The 24,587-nt window shown below is 38.6% G+C and overlaps 2 protein-coding genes across 4 annotated transcripts; both read left to right on the top strand.

The window, feature by feature from the left end:
• The first annotated feature begins 629 nt into the window (after positions 1–629).
• Positions 630–23,648, top strand: LOC133979071 (uncharacterized). Of its 2 annotated transcripts, XM_062417504.1 has the most exons (10): positions 630–706; positions 2,254–2,995; positions 3,303–3,382; positions 4,780–4,860; positions 4,983–5,042; positions 5,151–5,240; positions 5,757–5,861; positions 19,955–21,824; positions 22,336–22,500; positions 22,976–23,648. In XM_062417504.1, exons 2-10 carry the CDS (start codon positions 2,293–2,295, stop codon positions 23,203–23,205), a joined length of 3,384 nt encoding a protein of 1,127 aa, XP_062273488.1. In that variant the 5' UTR covers positions 630–706; positions 2,254–2,292; the 3' UTR covers positions 23,206–23,648. The 2 variants fall into 2 exon arrangements, with proteins under 2 accessions (XP_062273488.1, XP_062273489.1); XM_062417505.1 differs by lacking the exons at positions 630–706; positions 2,254–2,995; positions 3,303–3,382; ... (2 more) ...; positions 5,151–5,240; positions 5,757–5,861 and adding exons at positions 12,185–12,204; positions 14,587–15,326; positions 16,846–16,925; ... (1 more) ...; positions 17,373–17,432; positions 17,554–17,643.
• LOC133979074 (uncharacterized) lies at positions 7,618–11,010 on the top strand. Of its 2 annotated transcripts, XM_062417508.1 has the most exons (4): positions 7,618–8,066; positions 9,010–9,174; positions 9,928–10,092; positions 10,287–11,010. In XM_062417508.1, the coding sequence occupies exons 1-4, from the start codon at positions 7,670–7,672 to the stop codon at positions 10,580–10,582; spliced, it is 1,023 nt and encodes a 340-aa protein (XP_062273492.1). In that variant the 5' UTR covers positions 7,618–7,669; the 3' UTR covers positions 10,583–11,010. The 2 variants fall into 2 exon arrangements, with proteins under 2 accessions (XP_062273492.1, XP_062273493.1); XM_062417509.1 differs by lacking the exon at positions 9,928–10,092.
• Positions 23,649–24,587: the final 939 nt, after the last annotated feature.

The following is a 24,587-nucleotide window of genomic DNA, read 5'->3' as shown; positions in this document are numbered from 1 at the left end:
AGATAAATGCTGCCATGTTGGAAGAGTTACAACAAAACCAGTGAGCTCAAAGACTGTCATATTGACACGTCTTGTTTCTCTGTTATTGGTATATCATAATCCTGTAGTGTGTGATTATAAACTTTACAGATATTTTACTATTAAACGATTTCAGTCTGAACCACATTTTTCTTACTCCTATTGTGTGTTTTTGTATTTACATGTATTTATGGTGTCATTTTAAGATACTGACTGAACATTTATGACTTCTCCTTATTCTTTGAATAAAAGGTTGAACATTATGTGTGGCAGAATGAAGAAACAACTATATAAAATATGGGCAACAAGTGGGGGCAAGAAATATGATAAATTAAACTTTGCAATCAATCATTTTATGCTTTTTTGTATATATATGATTAGAAAATTCAAATGGGGAGTTAATTAATAATTTGGACTGACCTATATATTCAGTGAATGCCAAATATTTAATGAGACTGAATGAAATAAACACAATCATACTGACTTTTAGTTGTGCTGAACAGGACCAGTTTACTGAGATAACCTCTGACTCCACCCTGAGGTTAAAACCACTGCCCTAACCCCTCGTGGTGAGGTTTAGTGATGGCGCTCTTATTTTGAAAAACTCCCACCGGAAGTTTTATTTTGGCATCCAGGGGGGCGTGGCCGAGACGTAAACAACGATTGCTGTTTCCGGTGATGTTTGCAGGTATGCTGCTCGTGTTCAAACATTTCTTAGTTTTTTTTTACTGAAAATGAATATTATTATTGCTCAGCTAGATTTAAGCTCAGCTGCATTTTGTTCTGCAGCTTTGTCTGATTTTCAGCCCGGTCATTCAGGGGTCGCTGTTCCTCCTACGAGTTTAATTCCCAAATGTTGCAGCCGAGCAGGCTAAAAGCTAACAGCTAAACAATGTAGAAAACGGGACACCACACTGTTCATCCACGTTTTTATTAATGTGCACAAACATACAGTAATGAAGCTGCAGCTGCCCATTCACTGCTGTTTGTATAAATGTAAACAGGGTTTTTTTCCAGCCCAAAATCAGGCGAAGGAGGTGCTTCATAGTTTTAAAACCATCTGAGTGCGGGTGTGTGGGCCTTCTTCTGGCTGTTTATTGTGGTCTTAAACTGATCCTTTAGGTTATATATACATGACAGATAGATAGACAGGTTGATATACATATAGATATAGGTATAATATATCAATAGAATAACACAAATGTTCAGAAATCCTTTTATTTCTTTTACCTGTGTTGAGCTAAATATTATTTTGAGGATGTCTATGTTTAAGGTTCAGATTCAGATTTCTTCTTTATTGAACCCAAAGAGGGCAATTAATTTGCAGCTTACACCATCCTCAGTTGCACAAACAACATCCAATAAGTTATATGTTCAAATCATAGATCAACAAACAAACAGAGGTCAGTGAGGACAGAAAGATAAAGATACTAAGGTTAAATAAATAAATAAATAGCAAGAAAATAAGTAAATAGACATTTGTTCTCTGTTGTCTATGAAGGCACAGTCTTTTAAATAAATGAAAAAAAAACAATTTAAAATGACTGCTGTCAGAGTTTAGTAACCTGATAGCAGAAGGAATGAAGGATTTAGAGCAAGGTGTCCAAACTATTCCATAAATGGACTTTTGGCTGCAGGTATTTTATTCCAGCCAAGCAGGACAACACCAGGTTTGACTCATTTTATCAACTGGTCTCACTCTTCAGACAGTAGATTGGTTGAATAGTGTGCTCTTGATTGGTTGGAACAAAAACCTACAGACACACGGCCCCTTATGGACTAGTTTGGACATGCCTGATTTAGAGTATCTATTAGTTCTCCTCGAGGGGTACATGATATAGCTGTGGCCTGAAGGCATCGCCGTAAACTCACAAGATAAAATGTGATAAGGTTAGCTGAATAAGTGTTAAAGCTTGATGTAATCCTACAATTCAGGATATGTGTTACTGATATAGTTGTCATTTTATTATCATTATGTTATGCTACAGTGTCTATTGCTTTTTAATTTTCAGCATTTCTGCCTGTATTTCCCTTTGAAGCAGAATCCTATCACTTTTCTGTATTACCTGTGCCGTGTTCACTAATGTATCCTGAACCGCACTCTTACCTCTTAACTAAATTAAGATACCTGCTTTCAGTTATAGGCCTTTAAACTTAAAGAGAAATGCAACTGCAGCGTGACCCTGATGATCAATTGTGTGTGTCATGTTGCTTTGCTCTTTCCCCGTCTCTTAGGACATAAACTACTCCAAAAGACTCTGATGGTTATGGAGGATGATGGACAACCCGACAGCAAATAAGAGCCACATACCTTGTCAGTCATGGGTGGATCAGAATGGCTGGCCCACAGCTACAACCCAAGGGCCAGTCCTCAACCCTCTATCCAGTGCTCAACATCTCAGCCTGGGCTCGTCTTCTGACCAGAGACCCCCCTATGACCACCTGCAGGCATCTAACCAGAGCTGCATGAGCGACCTCAGCACCTTATCATCCAGAAGCAACACTCATCACACTGCCCAGTACACATCCTCTCACATCAGTAGCAATTTGTCGTCCACTTCACTATTTGCCAACACCACTATACCAAGTGTATCTCAGATTATATCTTGTGGTCAGCAAAATCCTCACAGTTTATCAATGCTACCTGCTGCTAACCAAGGAAAAAATATCCCCCCACCTTCTCTTCCACAAACAAACCAAGGATCTCAGACTTGTAGGCCCCAACATCTACCGCTCGTCTCACCCCACGACCCTTATAAAACCTCTTTTCAACCTCCATTAACCAATCAGGGGCTTCAAGATATACCCATTGGCCTACCGTCATGTGGACACGATTTAAACCAAGGATCACAGAGGACATCTCAACCTACTTTTGGAGGAGTACATGTGGATGCTGGTGTTGCAGGATACACTCACAGCCATGCCTCATCTACTTCTCAGGAGCAGCCTCAGTGGACACCTTCATCACACTGCAAGGGTAAGGCAAGGCAAGTTTATTTATAGCACGTTTCAGCAACAAGGCAACGTTTTTTGCATGAGAGTGCAGAATAAACATACTATAAAAAGGACATTTAAATAAAATTAAAACAGAAAAACAGAGAAAACTACCAGTCCCATCCTTTAAACAATTGGAAGATGTTGGGACAGGTAACAAAAAAAGTTGTCAGAGAAACAGCAAACCCCTGTCATCCAAAAAGAAGAACAAAACATTTCAAAAAATACAGATGTCAATATTACTGCGAGCTAACTTCTTACATTGTCCAACTTACTTGTCTTTTCTTCAGGAGCTGAAAACAAGCCTGTCCCTGATGCAGCTTCTCATCCTAACAAAGAACCATCACAAAAGAGGAACATTATCCCACCGGTGAGGAAGCTTTTTTGATTGGTAGATTATTTCTGCACAAATATACTGTAAGTGAGGTTACTTGAATTTTGTATGTATTTAATGCAGGGCTGGACAATACGGACAAAATCAAATATCACAACATTTTTAGTGTAAGATCAACATTGCAACAATATTGTATGTATGACTGATGGTGTTTTCATAACATTTTAAACAATGATTTTGATAAATAATCATCAGTCATGTGGGTATAATGACTAAGCGGGTAAAGACAAAAATAGAAGACCTAGAATAGTCTGGTTCAGAAAATTGCATTATTTGCATTATATCACATTGCTTTATTGTAATGCAGCCTTTAAAACTCAAAAATCTCAAATATCCAGTCTCATATCTCAATATTGATGATAGTATGTATATTTTGTCCCGCCCTAATTTAAGTGAAATTTTATCTAAATATTGTTTCGACAAAGGTTGAATGTACTTACTCTAACTTCAGTAGAACAAAAACATTTAGCAAATGAATCTAATAAAATGTTGTGTTTCTACTGGAGTCATCGAGCCGTGGAGTCTGACATACACCTTAACAGAAGTTACGATATTGTAACCCTAGTTCTATAAGCACAGGCAGAGCCCTCTACTGGGCTTTATGGGTAGTACACTCCTCCAGTCACAGGCATGCAATCGCCCACTGACATTTGCATGTAAGTAGCTGGCCAATCAAGATGCACCTACTGCTTTGGTGTGTCTTACACAGTGTTAGGCATCACCTCGCTGCATAATAAAACCACTTCAGCGAACAATGTCAGACAGGCAGGGTCCAGAGGGCTCCTCCCTTGTAGAGGGCTCCTCCCTTGTAGAGCGAGGTAGAACCAGTTGAGCCGGGCAGTAAGAGCCTTCACGAAGCTGGCTGACTGGTTTGTGGGGGCAGTGAGAGTCATAAATGCTCTGCCACCATGGCCATTACTTTTGGGAAATCATGGCCAACTGCAGTCTGCAGTGGATTTCCAGAGATCAGCAATGTTACAGATACAGATCAGAGGTCATTGGTTTTGCCCATTGATGAAGCAGCTGGGACAGTCTCGACTGAGGCGTACACCTGCAGCAGTGGTGGAGGAACGGATGAAGTCCGGGACTCACAGTGCATGCAGGGCAGAAGCTGCATCACGCCACTCTGCGTGGTATTGTCCGAGGCACCCGAAGCAGAAGAGATGCCTGTTGCTGGCAGTGATGAAACAAGAGCACAATGGGCTAAAATGAGCTTGGGGGGTCTCCATCTGTGGAGAAGTCAAATCAGTAAACTGATTTTGCCATTGTTGAAATGAGAAGGATGAGAGCATAACTACAAATTTCAGTCAGAGTTTGCATGCTTGTGGCTTATACCTTTTTTTAAATTCATGTTTTAAAAAATCTGCTTTCAGGCCAGCAATGATAGGAGTCGTTCAATAGTTTTACATCAGCGTGCACTTCTACTCAAACAACTGGCGGAGTTGGATGAACTTGTAAGTGTGCAAAATGATTAACTGACAACCAATTCCTCTTTAAAATGATGAAATAATAGTATAATACAATATAATTCAACACTGTCACTCCCTGATAACTTCACTTTGTACCCCCCATGAAGCTGGAATCATTACCTGCAGATGACAGGAGTGGTGGGCAGTCTCAAAACACAGCTATCCGGGTAGGTTAAGTTTTTTTTAACTGATGTGTTTTCATTTACAATGAAGGATAACAATTCATATTTAAAATGTAAACAAATGTAACATATACTGTTTTTCTCCACTTTTAGTCTCCTCCACTAATGGATGATTCGTCTCAGTGTGAACAAACAAAGACCAGTGATCAACAGAAAGTTCGGTTATCAGCAGTAAAGTCAAAGGTAGTGATGCATCAAATTATTAAAGCAGCTATAATCAATATATTTTTTATAATAACAATGTATTACATGAAAATGTGTAATGTCAGAGGCATTGCTTGTAGTGATGATCCTGAAGAGAACTGTCACCCAACTCTGCAGTTCCCCTCAGCTGTAGGTCCTTATCTGACAGATCACTTTTTAGCAGCCCAGGGGAAACTTTTTGTAATTGTTTTCAATGAGAGTGGTGCTTTTGTGTTGCTGAGTGCTTTGCATTTTTCTGCCCTTTGAACTTCTGGAGTTGAAAAGTCTTTAACTTGGAGCAGGAAAAAGCCTGATGTCATTTGTGTTTTTTCCCATTGTTCAGTGGTGATGATAAAACCAATATTGTGTTAACAACTTGTCTCTGCTGCCCCAAGTGACCAAACAATGTCACTGCAGGTTTAACTATGCTATACACATTTTACATTTTTAGGTGATTAATAAGTGGTAGTCATAGTTTTCTTGTCTTATTTTTCTTTTGTTTGTATTGTTTTCTAGGTACAGTCACAGCTTTTAGCAAATTGTTCATCTCCTGCATCCTATGAAGAACAAAATCAGACCGGTGATTCACCAGATGACCCGATGTCTGCAGCAGAATTGGAGGTAGTCACCTGTAAAAAATATATATATATATATATAATAATATATTCCTCTGTATCGAAGGGAAAATGAATTAAATCTCTAAATATACTTGAATCTGAATCTCTGCTTCTACCAGTATAAAAAACCCATTACTGAATAAGTATTCATTTGATTTAAATCAAATAAGGATTAATTGTACATCTTCTCAAAATTTGCTGTAGTAAGTAGTTTATTTTCTACAGTTACAGACTGATAGTGTCCTGATAGTAACCTTTCCAATACAATTGTTTCCTCTTTTCTAGAAAACCGAAAATGTGGAGCCAGGTGATAGTGATCCTAATGCTTCAGCAGAGACTGATGAAAGTGATCCTGATTACTCACCTAACAGTGAGGGTGACTTCTCTGACCTCTTATCAGACACTGACGATGGCTTTTCAGATGAATCCAGTGATAGCAGTCCCTCAACCCCAAAGGAAGAAGAAACACCTCCCCTGAAGTGTCCTCTTCCACAGAAAAGGAGGGATAAATCAGGAAGTTCTTTGTTAAAGGAGAAAAGTTTCATTCCTCTAAAAAAGATTCGTGCAACTAATCAGAAGAAGTCCTCAACTGCAGTGTCGCAAACCTCAAATTCAAAAGCGCAACGTGTTTATGATAAGAGGAATTATTGTCTGTTTTGCTTAAAGCCAATGGTCAAAATTGCAAGACATCTTGAGTCAGTCCACAGCGACAAAGAAGAAGTTGCAGCTGCATTTCAGCACCCCAAAAATTCCAGAGAAAGGCAAAAAATATGGAATAGATTAAAAAATCAAGGAAACTTTGTTCATAATAAAAATGTTTTGAAAACAGGGAAGGGACAGGTTGTTGTCCGAAGAACAGCAAAGCAATCTGGAAAAGGAGTGAAAGACTTTCTTCACTGTCTTTACTGCCGTGGTCTTTATTTAAAGAAAACTTTATATAGACACCTCAGGTTGTGCCCAGAGAAAGTGAGGAATGACAATGAATCACAGATTGGAAGAAAGCGTATTGCATCACGCTGTGTGCTTGAAACTATCGGAGATCTTGGCGTAAGTGATGGTTTCAGAGAACTTCTGTCGCAGATGACATATAATGATGTGACACAAGCTGTCATGGATGACAAGATTATCTTGCAGTTTGGTGAACAAATGTTTGATCAGCAAGGATCAAATGCGAAGAGGCATGATTACATACGACAAAACCTTCGTCAGATAGCAAGACTTGTACTGGAAGCTCAAAAAATAACCCCCCTGAAGAAGGTGGAGGACTTCTTTCTCCCCTCAAGCTTCCCACATGTTGTGTCAGCAGTCAACGTCTTGGCAGGTTACGATCCAGAAAAGAAAACATACAGTACTCCGTCACTTGCCATCAAGCTTGGCTACCACCTACAGAAGTGTTGTAGTATTGTTGAGAGGAATGCGATGCAGAGTGGAGACACAAGACTGGTAGAATCTGCACAAAACTTCCTCTCAGTATACCAGAAAAAATGGAATACACTAGTTTCTTCAGGAGCATTATCGACACTCAGGGAAACAAAACTGACTACAGAAAAGAAGGTTCCGTTTTCTCAAGATGTGAAGCGCCTGAATTTCCACATGGAGAACGTTCATCTTCTTGCTGAGAAAAAACTCACAGAGTGCCCCTCTGCAGAAAACTACGCTGCTCTGGCCAAGGTAGTACTCGCTCGAACAATAATTTTCAACAGGAGACGAGCCCGTGAGGTTTCGGCCGTGCCACTAACTTCTTTTATGTCAAGGAAAAAGTCAAACCTGCCTGGCAACTTTGACATATCTGTCTCTGAATTGGAAAGAACCATGTGTGAGTTCTTCACTAGAATTGACATACTAGGGAGGTGCGGGAAAATGGTCCCTGTTCTGTTAAAACCTTCATTCGTGTCAGCATTGGAGCTTCTTGTGAATGTTCGTGAAACATGTGGAGTCCCCAGTAAGAATCTTTTCCTATTTGGCCGACCCAGGTCACTGACTGCCTACAACGGCTCTGACTGCATACAAAAATATGTCAGAGAGTGCGGTGCTAAAGACCCTGAAGCACTGAAATCGACAAAGATCCAAAAGCATTATGCAACAATGCTGCAGCTGATCAATCTGGACGAGAATGAAGCCGACCAAATATTGGGCCCTATTAATCAAGTCCGAACACTACGACAGAGTTGTGGTATGCAGCTGGATGATGTCCAAATGGACTCCGAAGGTAAGAATTTTTCTGTTTAATTCCAGAATTCCAGTGAATTACATAATTTAGGAATAAACGCAGGGTTTAGAAACTTCACTGCAAAACCTGTCTGTTATATATGATCTGTTTCCCAACATTACTGGCGATAAAGTCGTAGCACCTACTGCCTCTTCAGAAAGTTACACGACAAAAAGCGTTTGTCCCACTGCTTATCCCCCAAAAACAGGACAGAGAAGTTTTGCGTGTAACAGCTGACTATATGTTTTTATTTATTTTCTAACAACAATATTGAAAGTATTGTCTATAACCTACTAAATACTTGACTAAATCAATCAGTGAAATCTGAAGTTATGTACTATAATTTTAAAAAGTCACATTAAAAATAACTTGGAGTCATATGTGCTGGAACCTGGAATATACATTACACAAATGCTTTCATTGGTCAGTTTTGAATGAAAAAGGGTTTATTCATCAGCAGTCACAATAACATTTACACACTTTATATTTGCCATTCATCTTTTCAATTCAGTTATATTTCTTGCACCCATGTCACCCCAAATGTCTTGGTTTGCATCCCATAAGTTAGTGCTTAATCCTGGCATTGAGAAAGGGTGCGTTTGTATTGTGAGACAAGTGGATAGATATTAGTGCTGCTACCTGTTAATGTAATAAGTCTCAGAATCTTTGAAAATTGACAGTGTCACTCAGTTGCTGTGCAGGATATTGATTTAACACAAACCTTGGAAAGAAGAGAGTTTGAGTAGTATCTTGAGGGGCAGAAATGGAGCTTGTCATTCAAACCTTGACTCTTGACTAAGGTGCTGAACCCCAACAATGGACTGTGGTGCTTCACTATAGATCACTTTGAGCTCCGGCTTTTCAGCAGTAAAGGAAGTGTGTGTGAAAATGTGTGATTAGGTAAATGAGGTATGAGAAAGAAATGTTTTTGTCTTTCTTACAGAGAGATTACAACCTGCAAGAGGACATCAAGCTGAGTCATGGGATCAGAGCGAATTTTTTGGTGCATGCTACGCCCAAGGAGATTTTTATCATGAACAAGCACATGGAGCAACGGCAGGCACCAGCATGACTGTACCACCAAAATCTGGCAACTCAGGCAAAAAAGGTAGTTGATGTCAAACATCAACAGTCATTCTTTCCCTTCCACTTTGGCTGAGATGTCTTCTGTTTTCTAATGCTACCGTATACGGTTGTCTTTCACAGCTACAGTTTATTCAGAGAGTATGAAGACCACTTCTCTTTTTTCTCGTTATGTTATGTTGCATCAATCATCAATCTAAACTCAGTCAATACCCCATCGTGGCAAAGAGAAAACAGAATTTTGCAAATGTATTGAAAGGAAAAATGTAATTATCCCATTGACATAAATATTGAAACCAAAGGTCCACTTGGTTCTGAGGAAACTAGACCCAACCTGGTACCTGTGTCAGACCATGTCCAAATTCTACTTAGTCTAATCGAGTGAGGTCAGGTCTCCTTACTGTCCTGGGGTCTGTATGTTTATATCCAATACCTGAGTGGATCTGAACAGACAGGACTGTACACAGTATCAGCTCTGATTATTTGGTACGTTACGATCAACGAGGAAGATAACCGTGTGCTTTGAGTGAGAGGAGAATGTAAACTGTGAGGTGAATCAACAGGAGGAAAAAAATAATTGAAAAAGAGTAAAACAACTGGACCATCTGTTGTTTTCCCCTGTTTTATGCAGATATTTGACAAAGAAGAGTACATTTACTCAATTTCTTTTGAACAAAAGTTTGGACTGTTGTGCTGCACTAGGCTTTTCAGCAGTAAAGGAAGAGAGTGAAAATGTGAATATAGGTATGTGAAAAAAGTATCTTTGTCTTACTTACAGAGAGATTAGAACCTGCAAGTGGACATCAACCTGCATCGTGGGATCAGAGTGAACTTTCTGGTGCATGCTACGCTCAAGCTGATTTTTATCATGACCAAGCACACGGAGCAACGGCAGGCACCAGCATGACTGTACCACCAAAATCTGGCAACTCATGCAAAAAAGGTAAAATAAGGCGTTGCCATAATATTTCCATGTATTGATTAGATAGATATAATTAGTTCTTAATATTGTCATCTTCAAAGTTTGGCTTAAGTTTTCATACAGTTAAAAAAGTGTGTCTTTAGTTTTCCAGAGTTTTTCCAGTGATGTCAGAAGTTGGTATAAGTTCATTCATAACTCCTTTTTTCCCACCACAGGTTCTCATAGTCAGTGCAAACACAAATGGGAGGAGGCAGAAGTTTGTGCCGTAGAAAGACACATGATGCGCTTCATTCAAGGACACAAGGTACCTCAGAAAAATGACTGCATTCAGTGTCTTGAGGCTGAACCAAAAGCACTGAGGACCCGTTCCTGGAAAGGTGTAAAAGACTACGTTCGAAACAGGATCACCGCTCTAAAAAGACAAAGTGGCACCTACCAAACGTTATCCACAAACAGTAACTGGCCCGGGCAAATGGAACCACAAAGGACTGGACATTTTCAGCAGCTGTAGACTCTCTCACTCCCACTTCTATTTTACCCTCCACCTCCCTCTTGCCTTGTTTGTCTTTCATTCCTCAACAGTCTCCCTCTCTGTCTCTTATACAACATTGGGAGCATTTCCGTCCTTTAGGATGGCCAAGAAGACATTTTTTATTTGTTGTTTTATGTTACTGTCAGTCATTCTTACTTTGTGTGATTCTGCAGTATATACATCTCCCTGTGGTTTAGCTTCATTTTAAGAAGTTGACACACAACATTTCATAAGTACTGACAGATGATGTGTAATACAGATGTAGCTGATGTCTGACTTTTACATTGTTGGAGCTGACCATCTTTGACCAAGTTATCTGGTGTACTGTGTTTTGTTATTCAGTTTGACTTTGTATAACAATTTATCAACAATAAAGTGCCAACAAAAATGTCTTACTAATTTATGTCAGAAAAAAAGGGATTTAATTACTTGTATTTCACACATAAAATGGTAAACTCTTTGTTCCAGTTTCTCAGGCAAGGTTAAGATTAGTCCTGAACTAAAGACTACATTCTGTGAAAATATCAATCGATCTCAATCAATCTTTATTTGTATAGCGCCAAATCACAACAAAGTCATCTCAAGGCACTTTACACATAGAGCAGGTCTAAACCGTACTCTTCAGGTTTAATTTTAAAGAGACCCAACATTCCCACATGAGCAAGCACTTGGCGACAGTGGCAAGGAAAAACTCCTTTAATGTGAAGAAACCTCAGGCAGAACCATTCTCAAAGTGGGCGGCCATCTGCCTTGACCAGTTGGGGTAGAGAGGAGAGAGAGGAAGGATAGGAGAGAGAAGCAAAATATCCACTGATATAAAACAGTTTGGACTAGACTTAATCCCTGTCCAGGCAACTGGGCCTTTGTGTTTTAGTGATTTCTGTCAGCCTGTCAGGGCTGCTGTATCTTCCACCTTTCTTGTATGAATGGCAGCTGTATTCAGATGTGGAAAAAGTAGTGACAGAGGATGTGACAGCAGCAGTCCCCCTCTTCTCAAAAATATGATTTTCTAATATGTTTGAGCTTTGCTGTAGAGAATAATATATGTGCAAAGTTTGACAATTGATGACTGTGTTTTGACATTCATCTGATGAATGTGGACATTTTTCTGTGGTCATTGAAACAGTTTTAATCGAAAGCCCTGATTTGTGACATCACTACTAGTTTGTAGCCAATCGCGGTCCAGTATTCAACTAACGCAAGTGTGATGTGGGTAACTGAACCCTAACAGTGCATATACATACACTATATACACTTAGAATTAATTTTTCGTTGAGGTAGGAGGCACATTGTGTCCAGCAGTTAAACTTTTGAAATTAAATATTAGTAGGACTAGATGCCATTTTAAGGATTTTAACAAGATAATTATTCTGTTTTTTGGAGTAACCACATCTGACACACATTATTATTCCAGATGAGTATTTTTACATGTCTAAATATGTTTGGATGGGCATGGTTAACTTGTTTTCTGCCATATTTGGTGTGTAGAATTTTAGAGCTGATGGCTCCCTTATTGTGAAAATCTCCCAGCGGAAGTTTTATTTGGCACGTAGTGGGCGGGAGACATAAACAACAGCGGCTGCTTCCGGTGGTGTTCACAGGTATGATGCTCGTGTTTAAACTTTGTTTTGTTTTTAAACCAAAATACTTCCTAAACTGAAAACAAATCATTGCAGTAACATGTTGCTGTATCGTTTTGTTTAATTTCCAGCCTGGTTATTGAGTAGTCGGCGTTTGTTTTACCGAGTTAAATCGCTAAATGTTACACCTGAGCGAGCTAACAGCTAACAGCTAAACAATGTAGCCTACCTGTAAATAAACAAACAAACCAGACGCTACACTGTTCAGGTACGTTTTTATTAATGTGCACAAACCTGCAGTAATGTGGCTAAAGGGGCCCATTCACAGCTGTAAGTATTAATTTAAAATGTTGTTAAAAATGAGCAACCATTCATATCATCATAAAGGGTCATGAAAGCAACACATTTTGGGTAATGTAATGTTAAACTGACACCACTAAACATTTTTTTAACATGAATACTGTTCTTAGATTGACTTGTGAGCAGAACAGTGTTTTTTAAAAAGAGCCATGTTCAATTTCCTCTCGTGTATTTTATTTCCTGTGCTGTGACCATGCAACGTGTTAAATTCAATTCACCTCTATTGTGATGATGAGAAGACAGAAATAGTAGTAGTAGTGTGTTTTATTCAGTCATCACAACACAACAACAGAAAAGTACTTACAATATACAATAAGTGTATAGATTCTATATAACAGTATAAAGTAATTAATGTATGATGTTAATGACTACCTATTTCAATGTGTAACTCTCAAAAATAGCCCTATAAGTCCTTTGTTTGAGAATCAATAGTGACTTAAACATTCTCACATTTAAGTCAGCCTTATTCCAAAGTTTAACCCCAACAACAGAAACACATCTCCTTTTAATCTCTTTTTTGGAACAGTAAACTTACAAACATCTCTTAAACCATATTTACACTCCTGTACTGTAAATAGTTTTTGTACTGGCTTTATTTTAGCTTTGTACATTATTTGCATTATTAAAAAAAAAAAAGTCATTGAATTTTAGAATAAGCGACTTCATAAACAATGTAACACACAGATGTCTTAAACCCTTGAAAAAAAATCTAAATTTCTAGGCACCACAAGAGATAACTAGATGAGAAAGTATTTTGTCATTTGGTTCAACAGACCTTTTAATACAAACTATTGAAACACAGATTCATTTGTCATTAGCCTATGAAAGTTTATTTGTATTGCACCTTTCATACACTTCAAATTATCTCACAGATACCAATTTGAGACTATTGCACAAGAGAAATCAAAAGTTATGAAAGTATAGTAAGGGTAACATACACTCAGTGACATCTTCATTATATACACCTGCAATCTAATGCAATCCATCACAGCAGCTCTGCCTTAAATTCTACTTTTATAAAGTTTATAATGTTTGTTAATGTTTATTATTGAGGTTGCAGTGGGTGGTGGTGCCGTAATGGATTGCATTATCTTGATAAGTGTTCCTAATATTTTGTCCTATGTTAATGGAGTGGACAAAATATTAACACAGATGAATATAATGCAGCCCAGTACACCACTACCACCCACTACGACCTCATTCATAAACATAAAGTGGATTTATCACCTTTCTGACAGTGTCAATAAAAACTGAAAATGTGAAAGCTTTATAAAAGTTGAATTTAAGGCATAGCTGTTGTATTTGATTGCATTAAATTGCACAATTGTACATAATGAAGCAGCTATTGAATGTAAATTTAATAATAATATCAATAAAATAGAGATAAAAACTACCCGATAAAAATAGATAATTACAAATAAAATTAATAAGAGGGAAAAATGTTTTACAGTGTGGATACAACAAAATAAGATTGATTAGAATAGAGTAAAAAAATGTTTGTAAATCATTGATGGTGAAGAGGTAATTTTTTAAGTTTATATTTAAAGATACCAACACTTCTAGCTACTATATAAAAGTCCCATATTTTTAGCCACAAAAAATGCTCAGTTTCATTGTTAAAAATTCTTAATATGACATGTACTCCCTCTCCTTCATTGAAAATACAATATATACAATATCATCATGTCATCATTAGTTCCTAACTAGTTGAGATGGCATAAATCATGCACGTAGGTATGCCCATTTAATTCAAATTTAAAGTGATCACAGACTACTTTCCCTCTTACTCAGATGAATGTGAAAACAATAACGCTTGAATATCCAACTGAAGAAATGAGATGATACGCTTTTTTTTATTGGAGAAAAACCATGGGCCAATAAATGAATATGAAAATGTCCAATGCACATAGATTGTAATTTATATTAAATCTGTAATTTGTCTCTCATATTCCTCTCCAGCCTTCTTAGTGGTGTTTATAAAATGTTAACGCTTTCTATTGATTGAGGTAGTGTTCTTCTCTTTGCTGTTCTTCTGTCCTCTAGGAAATAAAAGACTCCAAGACCCTGATGGTTATGGAGGATGATGGACAACCCGACAGCAAATACAAGCCACATACCTTGTCAGTCATGGGCGGACCAGAATGGCTGGCCCACAGCTTCAACCCAAGGGCCAGTCCTCAACCCTCTGTTCAGCCCTCAGCATCTCAGCCTGGGCTCGGCTTTTGACCAGAGACCCCCCTATGACCACCTGCAGGCATCTAACCAGAGCTGCATGAGCGACCTCAGCACCTTATCATCCAGAAGCAACACTCATCACACTGCCCAGTACACATCCTCTCACATCAGTAGCAATTTGTCGTCCACTTCACTATTTGCCAACACCACCATACCAAGTGTATCTCAGATTATATCTTGTGATCAGCAAAATCCTCACAGTTCATCAATGCTACCTGCTACTAACCAAGGAAAAAATATCCCCCCACCTTCTCTTCCACGAACAAACCAAAGATCTCAGACTTGTAGGCCCCAACATCTACCGCTCGTCTCACCCCACGACCCTTATAAAACCTCTTTTCAACCTCCATTAACCAATCAGGGGCTTCAAGATATACCCATTGGCCTACCGTCATGTGGACACGATTTAAACCAAGGATCACAGAGGACATCTCAACCTACTTTTGGAGGAGTACATGTGGATGCTGGTGTTGCAGGATACACTCACAGCCATGCCTCATCTACTTCACAGGAGCAACCTCAGTGGACACCTTCATCACACTGCAGGGGTAAGCTGTTTTTGTAATACCTGTATGATACGCTGACATCTTGGTCATGATTTCAAGGCAGGTCCATTTTATTTTTTATAGCTCAATGTCACAAATCTCAAAATTGCCTCAGGGGGCTTTACAATCTTCACAACATCCTAGACCTTTGAGTTAAATAAGGAGAAACTCCATAAAAATCCTTTAAAATGATAATGTAATATAATACAGCTATATATTAAATGTAATTTTTAGTCTTCTGAATGAGTAGTAGACAGGTCACTGACTGAAACAAGAGCTTGTGGTAATGAGGCTGATTCATTGATTAAATTGTGCAATGATTACTGCTACATCCTAACTATAAAGGAGATGGTCCCCACAAGGTAATTAAATAATAAAGTACTAATACTCCTACATTGAAATGGTGCTCTGGGTGATGAAATATTAATTTCTCTCGGTCTGTAAAGAAAAAGAAAGGCTGTTTTATCCATGGTATTAAAGAAAAGCCTGCAAAATGTCCCACATGTCTAAGCAAACCAGTCTAACTGTAATATTTGTGGCTCACTGACGTGTTTTAGATCAATTCATTGTTGGTTTGGCTCTGTACACGGGATTCATTTACAATATGAAAAATACAGAAAATGATCCTTTAAACAATTGGAAGATGTTGGGACAGTTGAGAAGCAGGACTGTGAGAGAAACAGCAAAACCCCATCATCCAAAAAGAAGAATAAAACATTTTAATGCACTACAGATCTCAATTTTCTTATTAGACCATTGATTATGATATGCAGCTTCACCGATCATCTGCTTCTGTTTACTGTTGTTGACAGTGGTGTTGTGTCCTGGGTTGGTGTGCTTTAACTGATACCCTATATTATTATCACAACAAACACACAGCAGACATAGGCGGCCCGCAAGTCAATTTTCAAATATCAATAAATAGTTAAAATGGTGTTGGAAGCAAGCAGACCATTACTACATCTAAATTAATGAGTTAAGTTGTCACAACTCTCTCCACCGCTGTTTGTCTGTGCTGCTACTTTATTCCGCCTCGCTGTTCTGTATAAACGGTCCAGACACTGGACTGAGGTGCTCCGTCAGTAAGCACTGACCGGTGAAAGCCGGTGAATCAGATCAATAAAACATGATTTCTGATTGTTTCACAGTTCTTACGTTCAGCAGCACAAATGAACTTCCCCACACACCTCCACTCAACCCTGCAGCTCAGCCTCAAACCTCTGAATCTGAAATGCCGGCGTGATACATTATGCGACATTATGCTGGTTTTAGTCGGTTCAGTTTAAAAAAGCAAAGTCTTAATGATCTCTGTATTACAGAACCGTATGTTTCACCTCTGGTGGAGTAAAAAACCAAGAAGAGTAATTTAATTTAATCCACCCAAAAAACAAGTGGTTATTTGATTTTCATTTTAAAATAGAAAAGATTAAATCGAAATACGAGCTCTTTTTCTTTTTTCTGGTCTAAAAGTCTGAGAAAGACAGACAGACTACATTGTCTAAATTACTTGTCTTTTCCTCAGGAGCTGAAAACAAGCCTGTCCCTGATGCAGCTGATCATCCTAACAAAGAATCATCACAAAAGGGGAACATTACTCCACTGGTGAGGAAATTAACTACACTATATCAGAAGACAGCTTTGTTGTTAAACTGTATATTTTTTGCCTATTAATGACTTCTCCCACGGAAGAATATACTTGTATTGTAAGTTGATTAAAACAAAACCATCTGCCAAATGAAACTAATGTAATGTAGTGTTTCCACTAGAATTAAAGGGCTGTGGCATCTGACATCCACCTCAACATGATATAATTTTTAGTTAATAAAAAAGAAATCTGTTTTCAGGCCAGCAATGAGTGGAGTCGTTCAGAAGTTTTACATCAGCGTTCACTACTACTCAACCAAGTGGCACAGTTGGATAAACTTGTAAGTGTGTAAGGTGATTAATTGCCACCCAATACCACTTTAAAATCGTTAAATAATAATAATATAATACACCATAATTCAACAAAATTACTCGCTAATAACTTCACTTTCGCCACATTTTAAGCTGGAATCATTACCTCCAGATGACAGGAGTGGTGGGCAGTCTCAACACACAGCTATTCAGGTAGGTTATGTTTTTTTATTTATTTACGTATTTTCATTTGTTATTTCTGTAAAAAATGGTGTATAAGATGCTCCTTTGACATGTAAAAAATGTAACACATACTGTTTTTCTCCACTTTTAGTCTCTTCCATTAATGGATGATTCATCTCAGTGTGAACAAACAGAGACCAGTGATCAACAGCAAGTTCAGATGTCAGCAGCAAAGTCAAAGGTAGTAATGCATCAAATTATTAAAGCAGCTATAGTCAATATATCTTTTATTACAACAATGTGTTACATCACAATGAGTAATGTCAGAGGTGTCACTTGTATTGAACTTTCAACCTGCAAAAAGCTCTGTGTCTGATTTGGGCCTTAAAGAGCTTTCTTGCGAGTTTTAGCTTATTGTTTAGCTGTTTGACTGCAACTGTACTGTTTTGGTTTACTCTCAAGGTGTTTTCAGCCACAGCAGACACATGTTTTCAGAGAAAAGCCACCTGCTGAGCACACAGTTGGCAACTAGCTAGCGATGAGAAAACGTTATGAAAAGCCATCTGCTAAGCACATAGTTGGCAGCTAGCTAGCGATGAGAAAACGTTATGAAAAGCCACCTGCTAAGCCCACAGTTGGCAACTAGCTGGTGAACATAGTGGAGCACTACGCAGCAATTAAGCCGGTTATTTCAGGATTCCTATGTGTCCTGGAAAATGATTGATGAATTTTCCAGTCGTAGAAAACAAATGGAAAATTATTTCTCCTCCCTCTGCTTCTCTGCCTTGTGAGTGAACGCAAACGGTTTAGAAGGTTTGCGGATGCACAGTCTGTTCTCACTCTGTCTTCAATGGGCAACATGTGTAGAGCTGACACCAGTTGACATTAGCGACTTTTCGTGCAGTCTTCAGCTACTCTCCAATTAAAATAGTTGGCAACACCCGAGTGAGATGCACACAGACCAACCACAGGGAAAGGAGTGAAAAGTAATTCAATCACTAAAACTATTAGGCCATTGGTATCACAAAACATGTACAATAGATAATAGCGTGATATATGATGATGGGCTACTTACCTGCAATGGCTGTTGGTTCCCCCAATAGCTCCAATTTTAGTAAAATGGAGAATTTAAATGAATAACCAAGTGGATGATCCATTCATCTAATTGTTCTTTGCCCTTGATTGCTTTTTAGGTGATTTTTAAAAAAGGTGATGATATATCAGTTTCAGTACGTGTTTTGTGCGTAAAGAGAACAACTTTTTTTCTCCCAAAATTATCTCTTTATTTTGCTTGTCAGCAAAAACTGCATTTCAAAGTAAACAATTCCAGTATCACTGGTCTACTTGCTCGATCCAGATTCTGGGAGATTGTAGCTCGTTTGCGGGTGTCAGGGAGCCGCTATCAATATGCGGGAGACTCCCCGAACTTCTGGGAGAGTTGGGATGTCTTAGAATTTCTGTCAACAGTTTTCACTCCTTCGTCGTTGTATTCATTGGCGAAAACCTAAATTAACCCACACTGGAAATTTGATTGAAGCCGGTGCTACTTCAAACTTTTCTCTCTCAACTCCTCCGCTAGTGCTGGCCATGCCTCTTTGTTTTATTTTTTCTGCTTCTGTGTGTGAGCTGCACTTTGAACCACACACACAGTGTCCTGTAAAGCATCAATGCAAAATGAATTGCAAAACCGAAAACCTGCGGTTCATAAGGTCGTATTGTTCCATGCAGAGTGGACCGAGCGGTTCAATATTTGTACCGAGTACCGTTCCATCCCTAGTGAACACAGAACATAGGTATCCATGCTGAACCATTTATCAACAAGATAACCAAGAAGAATACAAGCACAGTTTACACCATGATCGAACATAAGCTGGGTGGTACCTTTTTAAGGGTCTCAATTCGTTTAAACTTCATGAACAGTTATTCAGGTATCACAGTGCAAGTGTTGCAAAATAATGCTGAATTACGTTGTAAATTTCCACGTTTACGGAATTATTTTTTAGATAATTCACGATGCATCAGTAGTCACTACGGCTGCTGTTGTTACTGTTTTTAAAAAAAGCAAGCTTTTAAAGTCAGAAATACTATTTCCAATATACTGAATATACTCCATTGTATAGAAGAAGATGAAGACTGTTCAGATTTAGGTGTTACTTACAGGTAGTGTATTTAGTTGTAAGTGAAATGAAGTGGAAATGAATTAAATCTTTAAATACACTTGAATCCGTTTACATTTTAGCCTTCAGTCTCCAGTAGTAATGGATTTTTTTTGGTGTTAAGGACATAAACATTGAACTTTTGAACCTGGCGTCTACTTCCAGGATTTCAAATCAATGGAAAGCTGTCTGCAAATAAAAACAACCCAAATTCAGATTTAATTGATTAACAACCTCCCTTTCTATCAGAATTTAAAAAGTATTCATTTGATTTAAGTCAAATAAAGATTAATTCTCAATCTCCTCGAAATTTGCTGTGGTAGTTTATTTTCTACAGTTACAGACGGATAGTGTCCTGACTAACCTTTCCACATGTAATTGTTTCCCTTTTTCCAGAAAACAGATAATGCCTCAGCGGAGTCTGATGACAGTGATCCCGATTATTCACCTAACAATGATGGTGACCTATCAGATGCAGACAATGGCTTTTCAGATGAATCCAGTGATAGCAGTCCCCCAACCACACAGAAAGAAGAAACACCTCACCTGAAGTCTCTTCCAGGAAAAAGGAGGGATGAATCAGACAAAAGTGTCAGTCCTCAAAAAAGGAAATGCATAACTGATCAGGAGAAGTCCTCAACTGTGGAGTTGCCAACTTCAAATTCAGAAGTGCAATGTGTTTACGATAAGAGGAATTATTGTCCATTTTGCTCTAAGCCAACGCTCAAAATGGCAAGACATCTTGAGAGAATCCACAGTGACAAAGTAGAAGTTGCAGCTGCATTTCAGTATCCCAAAAGTTCCAGAGAAAGGCGAAAGATATGGAATAGATTAAAGAATCAAGGAAACTTTGTTCATAATAAAAATGTTTTGAAAGCAGGGAAGGGACAGTTTATTGTCCCAAGAACAGCAAAGCACAGCAAAACTACAATAAAAGGAATCCATGACCGTCTTCACTGCCTTTACTGCCGTGGTCTTTATTTAAAGAAAACTTTATATAGACACCTGAGGGTGTGCCCAGAGAAAGTGAAGAATGACAATGAATCACAGATTGGAAGAAACCGTATTGCATCACGCTGTGTTCTTGAAACTATCGGAGATCTTGGTGTAAGTGATGGTTTCAGAGAACTTCTGTCGCAGATGACATATAATGACGTGACACAAGCTGTCATGGATGACAAGATTATCTTGCAGTTTGGTGAACAAATGTTTGATCAGCAAGGATCAAATGCGAAGAGGCATGATTACATAAGACAAAACCTTCGTCAGATAGCAAGACTTGTACTGGAAGCTCAAAAAATAACCCCCCTGAAGAAGGTGGAGGACTTCTTTCTCCCCTCAAGCTTCCCACATGTTGTGTCAGCAGTCAACGTCTTGGCAGGTTACGATCCAGAAAAGAAAACATACAGTACTCCGTCACTTGCCATCAAGCTTGGCTACCACCTACAGAAGTGTTGTAGTATTGTTGAGAGGAATGCGATGCAGAGTGGAGACACAAGACTGGTAGAATCTGCACAAAACTTCCTCTCAGTATACCAGAAGAAATGGAATACACTAGTTTCTTCAGGAGCATTATCGACACTCAGGGAAACAAAACTGACTACAGAAAAGAAGGTTCCGTTTTCTCAAGATGTGAAGCGCCTGAATTTCCACATGGAGAACGTTCATCTTCTTGCTGAGAAAAAACTCACAGAGTGCCCCTCTGCAGAAAACTACGCTGCTCTGGCCAAGGTAGTACTCACTCGAACAATAATTTTCAACAGGAGACGGATCCAGGAGGTATCAGAGGTGCCACTAACTGCTTTTATGTCAAGGAAAAAGTCAAACCTGCCTGGTAACTTTGACATATCTGTCTCTAAATTGGAAAGAACCATGTGTGAGTTCTTCACTAGAATTGACATACTAGGGAGGTGCGGGAAAATGGTCCCTGTTCTGTTAAAACCTTCATTCGTGTCAGCATTGGAGCTTCTAGTGAGTGTTCGTGAAAAATGTGGAGTCCCCAGTGAGAATCTCTTCCTATTTGGCCGACCCAGGTCACTGACTGCCTACAACGGCTCTGAATGCATCCAAAAATCCGTCAAAATGTGCGGAGCTAAAAACCATAAAGCACTGACATTGGCGAAAATTCAGAAGCATTACGCTACAATGCTGCAGATGATCAATCTGGACGAGAATGAAGCCGACGAAATATTAGGCCAGAATAATCACGCCCGAACACGACAGAACAGTGGCATGCAGATGGATGATGTTCAAATGGACTCCGAAGGTAAGATTTTTTCTGAAAAAAAAAAAAAAGTTAGTTGTGTATTTGTTTATTTCCTGATGTCTGAATATGACACCTATTGTCCCTTTAGAAAGGAAATAGCACAAGCCACATGACACTTTATTGTCATGTCCTGCAATTTAACATAATTCTCCTATTGAAAATACTCCAGTTAACTACTTGCTGGTGTAACAGCTGACTATAGTGATATTAAATTATACTAAATCGATCAGTGTAGTTATGTACTAAAATTTGGAAAAGTCACATCAGAAATAACTGACGTTTGACTAGCATCTTGAGGGGGAGAAATGAAGTGTGTCATTCAGGTAAATGGCAAGTGGCAGCCACTAAATAGCTTTTTAACAATGGTGCTGACCTCAAAAACTGGACTTTGGTGCTTCGCTATGGATCACTTTGAGCTCCGGCTTTTCAGCAGTAATGGAGGTGTGTGAAAATGTGTATTTAGGTAAATGAGGTATGTAAAAGAAGCTTCTTTTTTTTGTCTTGCATACAGAGAGACCACAACCTGCAAGTGGACATCAAGCTGCATCATGGGATCAGAGTGAACTCTCTGGTTCATCCTACGCTCAAGCAGATTTTAATCATGAACAAGCACATGGAGCAACCGCAGGCACCAGCATGACTGTACCACCAAAATCTGGCAACTCAGGCAAAAAAGGTAGTTGATGTCAAACATTAACAGTGTAATTTATTAAGAACAGTAAAAAAAGCAGAATTTTAAAGGTGAATGATTGAGGGAGATGCCTTGTGTTTTCACAGGCTGCCATATATGTCTGTATACATATGTACACACACACATAAAATTATACATATATATTTATAATTTGATTACTTAATGTTAAAGTGGGATTATCTGACTGTTGGAATCAATTGCATTATTACAGGAGTAACATTTGACATATTTTTTACCTCAAGACATTTTTATTGTAAAATAAGGTATTGTTTCACTATTTCCATTTATTGATAAGATAAATATATTTAGGTTCTTAATATTGTCATCTTCAAAGCTTGGATAAACATTGAAAAATCTTTCATACAGTTAAAAAAAGTGTGTCTTTAGTTTTCCAGTGTTTTTCCAGTGATGTCCGAATTTGGTTTAAGTTCATTCATAACAAATTTTTTTCCCACCACAGGTTCTCATAATCAGTGCAAACACAAATGGGAGTACGCAGAGATCAGTGCCGTAGAAAGACACATGATGCGTTTCATTCAAGGACACAAGGTACCTCAGAAAAATGACTGCATTCAGTGTCTTGAGGCTGAGCCAAAAGCACTGAGGACCCGTTCCTGGAAAGGTGTAAAGGACTACGTTCGAAACAGGATCACCGCTCTAAAAAGACAAAGTAGAACCTCCCAAGCTTAACTTTAATTGAGCCACAGAGGACTGGACATTTTCAGCATTTATAGACTTTTCCCTCTTCTCTCTTTTTATGCTCCTCCTTCCCTTATTTGTCTTTCATTCCTCAACAGTCTCCCTCTCTGTCTCTTATACAACTTTGGGAGCATTTCTGTCCATTAGGATGGCCAAGAAGACATTTATAACTGATCATTTTCATTTGCTGGTTTATGTTCTGCAGTTGCTGCAGTCATTCTTCCTTTGTATCATTCTGCAGTATAGATCTCCCTGTGGTTAAGCTTCATTTTAAGTTCATTTTAACACAAGAGAGTTCATAAATACTGACAGATGATGTGTTATACAGATGTAGCACGTTGTTGGAGCTGATCCTCTTCAACCAAGTTATCTTCCGTACTGTGTTTTGTTATTCAGTTTGACTTTGTATAACAACTTACCAACAATAAAGTGCCAACGATAATGTCTTACCAATATATGTCTTAACTGTACTTTTTACACATAAAATGGTAAACTCTTTGGGCCTGATTTACTAAGATCCCAAATAGTGGGTACTAAATTACGTGCATGGTGCAATAGATTGCACGTGCCGTTTGCGTGCGTTTTGCGGGTGATCTACTAAGAATAACTGCGTAAATGAACACAGGTGCAACAAGGTGGAGACAGCAGTATTTAAATGATGGTTTTGCGTGTCTTTATGGAGAGTTTGGACGAGCAGAAAGCTGCAAGCGCAAAATGAAATGTGATCAGGTTCTAGTGGAAGAGGTTAACAAATATATTGAGTTATAACAAAAACAAATAATGCCAGTATTTGTGACAAAGTCAATGCTGTTAGTAAAACCAAAAATATTCCACTCCAAAATAATTAACACAGGTGGAAAAACTCCGTCCTGTGTGTATTCTGTCATTGTGCCTCCGTCTCCTCGTCTCCACAGTAACAGAAGTCATCTGTGCCCAGTGCGCAGCCGGTTAATACCTGCCCTTCAAAGGTATTATTTATAGACGCAGTTAGCGTCAGAAATAATACCTTCAGGTTTGGTAAATCACAATGCGCGTGCTAAATAACATATTTGCATTTTCTCCTTCCTGTATTTTGCACACTGGGGTTGAAACGCCCCATATTACATATTCATTATGGCAAATGTACTAAATGGACAGCGCATACTATCTTGCACATTTGAAAGATGCAAACCTCAGTGCGTTGCGTTAGTAGATCAGCTTGCACATTTTTTGCAGGTGATGTCAAGTTTGCACACGTTTTTACACACGCAAACCTTTAATAAATCAGGCCCTTTGTGTTTTAGTGATTTCTGTCACTCTGTCAGGGCAGCTGTATCTTTGACCTTTTCTGTATGAATGGCAGCTTTAGTCAAATATGGAAGAAGGGGTGACAG

The sequence above is a fragment of the Scomber scombrus genome, chromosome 4, assembly GCF_963691925.1.
Source record: "Scomber scombrus chromosome 4, fScoSco1.1, whole genome shotgun sequence".
NCBI classification, from domain to species: Eukaryota; Metazoa; Chordata; class Actinopteri; order Scombriformes; family Scombridae; genus Scomber; species Scomber scombrus.
This window is presented reverse-complemented; position numbering and strand designations above follow the sequence as displayed.

Bases quoted from the DNA above. Each gene is read 5' to 3' on its own strand.
- LOC133979071 (XM_062417504.1), top strand. From the start codon at position 2,293: ATGATGGACAACCCGACAGCAAATAAGAGCCACATACCTTGTCAGTCA. The intron at 2,996-3,302 runs GTAAGGCAAGGC...TCTTTTCTTCAG, and splicing joins ACCTTCATCACACTGCAAGG to GAGCTGAAAACAAGCCTGTC. The intron at 5,241-5,756 runs GTAGTGATGCAT...ATTGTTTTCTAG, and splicing joins TATCAGCAGTAAAGTCAAAG to GTACAGTCACAGCTTTTAGC.
- LOC133979074 (XM_062417508.1), top strand. From the start codon at position 7,670: ATGTGTGAGTTCTTCACTAGAATTGACATACTAGGGAGGTGCGGGAAA. The intron at 8,067-9,009 runs GTAAGAATTTTT...TCTTTCTTACAG, and splicing joins TGTCCAAATGGACTCCGAAG to AGAGATTACAACCTGCAAGA. The intron at 9,175-9,927 runs GTAGTTGATGTC...TCTTACTTACAG, and splicing joins TGGCAACTCAGGCAAAAAAG to AGAGATTAGAACCTGCAAGT.